The following is an 8,688-nucleotide window of genomic DNA, read 5'->3' on the forward strand; positions in this document are numbered from 1 at the left end:
GACAAAAGTGTTTTCCTCCCCTCCCATACTTTGCCATATTTGGCCCATAGTTCAAAAAGTTTGAAAAAAGTGTTTTTCTCGCCTCCCATAGTTTGCCATACTTGGCCCATAGTTCGCCCATACTTCAAAAAATTGGACAAAAGTGTTTTCCTCGCCTCCCAGACTTTGCCATACTTGGCCCATAGTTCGCCTATAGGCCAAAAATTTTGAAAAACGAGCTTTCTTGCCTCGCGTACTTTGCCATACTTGGCACATAGTTCGCCCATAGTTTAAAAATTTTGAGAAGTGTTTTTCTCGCCTCCCATACTTTGCCATACTTGGCCCATAGTTCGCCCATTGTTCAAAAATTTGGAAAAAAGTGTTTTCCTCCCCTTCCATACTTTGCCATACTTGGCCCATTGTATTGTATTGTATTGTATTGTATTGTATTGTATTGTATTGTATTGTATTGTATTGTATTGTATTGTATTGTATTGTATTGTATTGTATTGTATTGTATTGTATTGTATTGTATTGTATTGTATTGTATTGTATTGTATTGTATTGTATTGTATTGTATTGTATTGTATTGTATTGTATTGTATTGTATTGTATTGTATTGTATTGTATTGTATTGTATTGTATTGTATTGTATTGTATTGTATTGTATTGTATTGTATTGTATTGTATTGTATTGTATTGTATTGTATTGTATTGTATTGTATTGTATTGTATTGTATTGTATTGTATTGTATTGTATTGTATTGCAATGTTCCGGCAATTTTTATAAAATTTAAAAAAAGCAATTTAATCCTTAACAAAATTGATTTATATTTAGCCCATTGTTCAAGAGAGATCACCATAGTTTGCCTATATTTCGGATTTTGAAAAATTTTTCTAGAGTTTTATTGTATAAAAATTATATTTTTTGCCCATAGTTCAAAAGAGTTTGGAAAACTTCGCCCATAGTTCAGTTTTGTTGTCTTGGTTAAATTGTCTAAAAATTTTATTTCTACTATGTCCATAGCTCGTCAAGAGCTCGCCCATAGTTTGAATTATTTTAATTTCATTAAGTTTCGATTCCTGAAAATTATATTTTTAATCTGCCCATAGTTCAAGAGATACTCATGCACGATAATTATCTTTCTTGTGAAATCGAGTTCACGATGGGTGAATGAATTTTTCCTGAAATTGATCAGATTAAAAATAAAATCAAAAAATAAATAAAAAAAGTAAAAAATGAAATAAATACTTAGAAGGCAAAAAAAGAAAACAGTGAAAATTTGAAAGAATCATATAAAAAATAATAAATTAAAAAATAAAAATTATTTAAAATGAAAAATGTAGTAACTTTTAAATGATCGAATAAAAATGAAATAAATAAAAGTAAATTGATAAAATTAAATAGTTTACTTTTAATTTTGAATCCGGTATTAAGGAATTTTTTTGTACTCAAAAAATGTTTGGATTTCATTTAAATTCTGTAATATTTGACATTTTTCTAAAGAGGCGTTTCATTTTTCATAGATACGCTGTACATGTTGTAGCAGATTGGCTTGTATTTTTTGTTAAATAAATTTCCGAAAAGCATAGATGAGGATAAAGTGAACAATTAAAATATTGATTATAAATATGAATGCGCGTGAAGACTTGGCGATCGGAATTTATTGGAGCAAAGATCTTCGCAGACTTCTGTTAATTCCGTAATGAATGAGGGAAATCAAAATTACTATTAATGTCACTATGAGGCTCCTAAATGGCTAACTCTGCTGGGGATCGAAACCTAGGCCCCATCAATTGCCGGTTGATTGCTCTTCCACTGAGGTACAGAGGTCCACATCCAACACATTTTCATAGCTTTACCGACTTATAGTCAAGATGTTTACCTTCTTCGGTTTTAGTTTTTTTTAAATTTTCCCGGAACTTGCTATGATTGGCAATTCTGTTTGTGAATAATTCCGGGAAAATTTAAAAAACTCCAAAAAAATTATTTTTTAACAAAACATTTATTTTCAAAATTTTCATTTTTCAAATTTAATATTAAAAATTTTCATTTTTCAATATTTTAAATCATTTTTTCAAAATTTAAGAAAGTTGCCCATGAAGCAATTAATTTATTTAAAAAAAATTTTTGAAAGGAAATTGAGTAAAAAATTGCTAGAATATACGCAATTCAGGGAATGTTCTTTATTATGAAAAAAAAGCATCATGTGCTCACTTTGCGGAACAGAGGAGAATTAAATGTTGCAGATAAAAACTGTAAACTATTCTTAGAGAAGATCACTTTCAGCAGCCATTTTCTAAAATTCTATTAAAAAACATTATTTCTAATTATTGTGAGTAATGTATTTGATTATAAAAAAATGTTATGTAATAAATATTTTTCTTTCTTTAAAAAAAATCTCTGAAATAAACCTTAAATTCAGTAGAATCTTCCCCTAATAAAAGAAATAATGCACCTTCTTCAATGTAATATGATGTTTTTCCATTTTTTTATATTACAGTGATATTTTTTTAGTTGTATTTTTAAAAAAAATTCACATTTTTCTTTAAAATATTGTAAATTTCACAGAAATAAATAAATGAATGTTTTGTTTATGATTTGAAAATAGTAAATGTCAGTTGTAAGGAATAAGTCATTAGTGGGCCAGGAATAGGGAAATTATTTGAAATGTATTATTTAGTTCTATGGAATGATACAACGACAAGTATTATAGAACAGAAGGACATCTTAGAAATTGTTCATGAACGCATAACAGTTAGATGGTATGGGAGATCCTATCAAGCGAAACTTATCGCTTTTAACGGTTAGTAAGACTTTCATCTTCTACAATTTAAATTTTGACCTTTTAACTATGAAAACATTTCCTTTTGCCTCTTGGTAAACATATCCACAGATTAAAAAGATTTAGACAACAAATAAAGGTATATACTTAAAATTGAATTCATCAAATCTTACAAATTTAAGCCAAAAATTGTTAAATAATATTTATTTATTTTTTTGTTTTTTATGTTCAAATTTACTAAACAATTATTTTTATTTAAATTTTATACACAAAAAATTATTCAACATAAAAAACAGAAATTTTGTAATTAATTGGGATAAAATTTTATAGGTTTATTTATCACATGAATAAATTATATTTTACTGAAGAATTTTTAAATATAGCAAAAAGAAATCTATTTGTATTCAGCGACCTTAAAATTCAAAAATAGAAAGTTTAGTAAAAATACAGAAAAAATTTTGTCAACACATTTTTGGTTATGAATGTGAGAAACCTCCTTGAAAAGCAAGGGGTTAATTGAATATGAATTTTATTCAACTATCATTTTACATAATTTACATTTTTTAAAGTTAATATTTGATTGACATTTGATTTGACCAAATTTTAAATTATTTGTATTCATTAAATAAATTAATTATACTTAAATAATTAAATTAAATAATTAAAATAAATTAAATAAAATAATTAAATTAAATTACTTAAATTATACTTAAATAAATAAAATAATTAAATAAGTTCAAAAATATGTTCATGAAATTCAACTATTATATATTAGAGAACAAAGAATGGCTCGAATCTTTGGATATAAACAAGACGGGAGTACTGTTTGGCCAAACTGAACAAAAGATTCCAAATGGTAATTTTTAATCTTTATGAACCATTCATTTTTTTAATCAAGTAACTTTTGGATCACGGCAATTAATGAATTCTGGATTGTTAATTGAGGGCATGTGATTTCTAATTTACGTGATCACTACGTAATGTTGATTTTTTCGTAACTATTTTCTGTAAATAACCATAAAGTTAGTTTCCAAAACTTTCAGAGATGTCTTTTTCGCGTACTAAAATTTTTTTATTCGGAATCAGTTGAAGTAAAATTTAAAAACAAATTAGGAACTTTTATTTAAATTCACAATAATTCTTGTGAATAAACTTTTAAGAATCATTGCAGTAACTTTTCGTAACCTATCAAAAATTTTTTTATACCTTTGCTTTCTGAATACCTTTTAGAATTCTAATAGAACAAAGTTTTTCTGACTAAGAAAAAACAAACCTTCTCTTGAAGTTTCTATTCAATATTAAAATTTTTTAGTAAATAAGTTTTATAATAATAAGTAAATTAATTAATGAATAAATTCTAAAATAAATTAAAATATTAACTACAAACTCCTATGTTAAAACACACCTGGGAAATTCCTGGTTAATTCTTGCGATTGAATATTCTGTATATTGGCGATTCAAACAGCTACACTAGCGCCACAGTTGAACTAACTTAAGCGTGACTCGCTCTGTAGCACTCAATGAGTTTTAAATTATTTTTTTTTATTTAACGCTTAAAAATTATTTTACAAACGCAATAAAAATATCAGAATAATTAAATAATTTGAAATAAACTGTCACAACAGAGACTGCTTTAGAGCGAGTCACGCCTAAGTTAGTTCAACTGTGGCGCTAGTGTAGCTGTTTGAATCGCCAATAAAACTATTGATAATTCTATAATCATTTTTCTGAAAGTCTATTTGAAATCAAATTTTGAGTTTCTTGGGAATATTTTCTCATAGGTTAATAGTGTTGTCAATTTTCATAAATAAAATATATTTTACATTAGTGATAATACCAGATGCGATTGACTCGATGGGCAACGACACACTTAATGTGACTGCTGGCGAATCAATTTCTGGCACTGCAAACGAACCAGCTTCTGCTGCAAATGACATAGTTAGTTATAAATTGAATATTTATTCATGTTTTTTATTCATTATTCATGTGAAAATATTTTCATAAAATTTTCATTTTTTTTATTGACATTCAAGGATATAATATAGCAGTTTTACCATCTCTGTATATTTGAATTGATAAAAGTTTTGTTCTTTCAAATAACGAATCAAGTTTTAAATGAAAAATTTGTGAAGATCGCTGTTATATCATTGCAATTTTCTTCATAAGAAAAAGACATCCTAAAACATTCATAGGGTTTCCATAAGATATAGAAACCTACCACCGTGTGTAGAATATCAGCATAATATAAATAGGACAAAAGTAAAATATCGATAGAATACCCATAAGATATTCCTGCGATATCTCAGAGATATTCACAGGATATATCAAGGTTATACCAAGGTTATCACGTAGATATTTTAAAGGTCATCATTGTTTACTAACTCGGTATTACGCCGGCAAAAATATTGGTACCTGGGGGTCGATTATGTAATTTCACTTTCACTTCACTTTCACTTTCACACCATTTTCACTCGACTTTCAATTTCACTCCATTTTCACTCCACTTTCACATCATTTTCACTCGACTCTCACTTTCACACCATTTTCACTCCACATTCACTTTCACACCATTTTCACTCGACATTCACTTTCACACCATTTTCACTCCACTTTCACTTTCACACCATTTTCACTCGACTTTCAATTTCACTCCATTTTCACTCCACTTTCACTTTCACATCATTTTCACTCGACTCTCACTTTCACACCATTTTCACTCCACTTTCACATCATTTTTACTCGACTTTCAATTTCACTCCATTTTCACTCGATTTTTACTTTCACACCATTTTCACTCCACTCTCACTTTCACACCATTTTCACCCCACTTTCACTTTCATCCCATTAGCACTCCACTCTCACTTTCACACCATTTTCACCCCACTTTCACTTTCATCCCATTAGCACTCCACATGCACTTACACCTCTTTTGCACTCGACTTTCACTCCTCTTCAAACCAATTTTCACTGCACCTTCACTTATGAGACGAAAATGAGTACGCGATCAAAAAAGATAGAGAAATTTTTAATTTCACTAAAATAGTTCCATCTTTCTTAGAGTGGATTCAGCATAAGATCATGTTAAAGCCGATTTAATTTTCTGCGAAAAATTCGAGTCCGTCACATCCTGAGTTAAAATAGAACTTAATTTGAAGCCCTATAAAATGAATTTTTATTAACTTTTTGTAAAGGAAATGACTGAAATAACGAAGGGAATTCCGGTTTACGTTAAAACATCGCAGTTGAGGACTTTTGAAAATTTGCACCACAAGCCAAGGGAATTGGCCAGGAGTTTGCTGAAGGAGCTAATAAAAGTTGACGAACTTAAACAAATGACGGCACTGGGCAGGTCAGGAAAAAAGGGGGTTCCTGAAGAAATTCGAAGAGCAATTTTTTGTAATAATGAAATTAATAATAAATAATCATAAATAAAAATAATAAGTCTGAATAAGTTTCTTTCTGCAGCTTACGTAGAGCGAAAGAAAACCGAAAATGTCAATTTCACCATGGAGGAGTGGATTACTGTTATTAATAACCTCATCCAAACATTGCGCCACCCAAAAATAAGGAAAAACTAATTTTATTCAATTTCATTTATTTTTCTGCAACTCTCGATATAATTTATAATAAATAAAAATGTCTGCTTTTTCAAAATAAATTTTTTTCAATTTACTCAATTATCTTTTATCTTCTATAAAATATTTTTAAGATCAATTCCTAAAATGAATAAGTGTTTCATATTTTTCAAATTATTCAAAAGATACAAAATAAAATAAAAATAATACATCAATAATAGCAAAACCCGCGCACCCTGCTTCGCGGAGCAGTTCATTGCGGGTTTTACGCATACATATGACAACACATACAAATAACTAACTCAGGATGGAGTCAGATTAATCACCGGAAATAATTCCTTTTTGACTTACTAGAGACATCGGAATCCTAAGTTACTCCAAGAACAAAAGGAAATAATTGTAACATTACATCCAAGTTTTGGTTTTCGATCCCATATTTGTGAAGTCGATAAGTTCAACATAAGATTTAAAATAATTTGGTACTAAAATACAATTTTTTCAAATTTATTAAAAATACTGCGATGTAATTAATTGTATAAATTATTATTCACCAATAAATTGAAATGTAAATAAAATAGATTACTTGTTACAAATCATTTTTTATCACTTCTAATTTGAACAATATGTTTTAAAAAGGAAAATGTTTCCAAAAATTTTTTGTCCTCCTCTGTCTGGAATTTTTTTCTGGAAATAATGCAATACTTGTTTCTAATTTTTTTAAATAAATCTTCGACTTTTCCGCCTGTAAGAATATTTATTGATTCATGATAATAATAATAATAATTATAATAATAATTTCACTTGTAAAAATAATAATATACATTTATGTATAATTTACCTTTTAACCAAAAATAACTTGGATCTTTATTTTTAATTTCCGCAGCTGTTTCCTCAAACGCATTTGTCACCAAACGACTTCGGTTAGAATATTGAGGAATTGTGAATTGCTTGTCGTAAATTATATTCCTTTTACCAATTTCTTCACCAAGAAGCTTAATTAATTTTCTATCCTCCATGTTTACACTTTTTGGTTATATTATATTAATGCAACTTGAAGTTGATTGTTTTAAAAACAAAAGTTAAGCGTCAATTACAGGTTTTTTTTACAGGGAAAGAAAAAAAAGTAAAATTTTTATTTAAACGAATGTTTTTAAATTTCAAATAAAAAAATTATTATTATAAAAATAAATATAATATTGATAATAAAAATACACCCGCGCACCCTGCTTCGCGGAGCAGTACATTGCGGGTTTATGCAATTGAATTTAAATATTTATAACAAATGGTAAGTGATATCGATTTAAAAAATAAATCAATATTTATAGCTATAATAGATCAAAAATATAATAAATTATAAAAATATAAATATATAATAAATTAGAAAATTTAATAAAATAATTTTGATATTGATTGTTCATAATATTTTTTAAGATGAATTCATAACAAATTAAAAAATAAATAGTGGTAAAGAAGTAAACTAGAAAAATAATTCTTTTGTTTTATTTTCATTTCTATCATCATTTGTCATTTTTTTCAGCCATTTTGACTGAAGTTTGACAAATTAAAAATAAAATAAAAATTTTCTAAGCAGTAATAATATTTTAATGAATTTTGAGAACATTGAAAAGGAAAGCGAGGAAGATATTCAGAAAAACGTGTAGACCGCCCCACCAACAGTGGATCTACCTGAGAATAAAATCAATCAGATCGAGTTCTGCTTTATAATTATACTCCAAGCTTTTTTGCTTTTCTTTCACTACGAAATTGCCTGTAAAAATGGAGCGAAACATTTTCTCAAATTTAAGCGGTAAGTGTAATACTTATTTAATTATTTACTGAATTGGCGAAATTTTAATCAATGGAAATTGATGTTGTTTAAGGTTCTCAATTTTTTTCTGCCAATATTGAGTATTTAAAAATAGAATATATTGTGAAAAGTTTAAAAATAATTTGCTTACAATTTTTTAAATAAAACTCAAAATTTTCCAAAAATCAAAATTAGAACTATTCTCACAATTTTCATTATTTGTCATTGTCGAATGTTTCATACACCTTTTTCATGGTTCTAAGTAATGAAATGTATGGATTTTGAAAACATTTTGATTTTTTCCAAAAATGAAAATTTTGAAAAATTAAAAAAATTTGTGAAATAGTTAAAAATAATATTTTTTTTATAGTGGAATGTAATTTCAGGTTTTGAAAAAAATGTCAAAAAAATTGTTACTCCTCAACGAGGTCAATTTGATCGATTTAAAATTTACTGTAATTTTTTTCAAAATTTAAATGCTTTCACAATTTTCCTCATTTTTCATCGACGAATTTCTTATATGCTTTTTTCATTAATCCAA

At 27.2% G+C, this 8,688-nt stretch overlaps 1 protein-coding gene across 1 annotated transcript; it reads right to left on the reverse strand.

Moving 5' to 3' along the window:
* Positions 1-6,933: 6,933 nt before the first annotated feature.
* On the reverse strand, positions 6,934-7,356 carry LOC127283006 (uncharacterized). Its single transcript, XM_051307637.1, has 2 exons — positions 7,179-7,356; positions 6,934-7,082 (listed from the first exon to the last, which is right to left on the reverse strand). Exons 1-2 carry the CDS (start codon positions 7,354-7,356, stop codon positions 6,934-6,936), a joined length of 327 nt encoding a protein of 108 aa, XP_051163594.1.
* Between the last annotated feature and the right edge of the window lie 1,332 nt (positions 7,357-8,688).

Source organism: Leptopilina boulardi, unplaced genomic scaffold (assembly GCF_019393585.1).
Source record: "Leptopilina boulardi isolate dan_hultmark-lab unplaced genomic scaffold, ZJU_Lbou_2.1 LbouV2_304, whole genome shotgun sequence".
Classification (NCBI taxonomy): domain Eukaryota; kingdom Metazoa; phylum Arthropoda; class Insecta; order Hymenoptera; family Figitidae; genus Leptopilina; species Leptopilina boulardi.

What these genes read in the sequence shown, in the direction of transcription:
- LOC127283006 (XM_051307637.1), bottom strand. Translation starts at nt 7,356, where the DNA reads ATGGAGGATAGAAAATTAATTAAGCTTCTTGGTGAAGAAATTGGTAAA. An exon ending in AAGTTATTTTTGGTTAAAAG is followed by an intron (nt 7,083 to 7,178) that starts GTAAATTATACA and finishes ATATTCTTACAG; the next exon opens with GCGGAAAAGTCGAAGATTTA.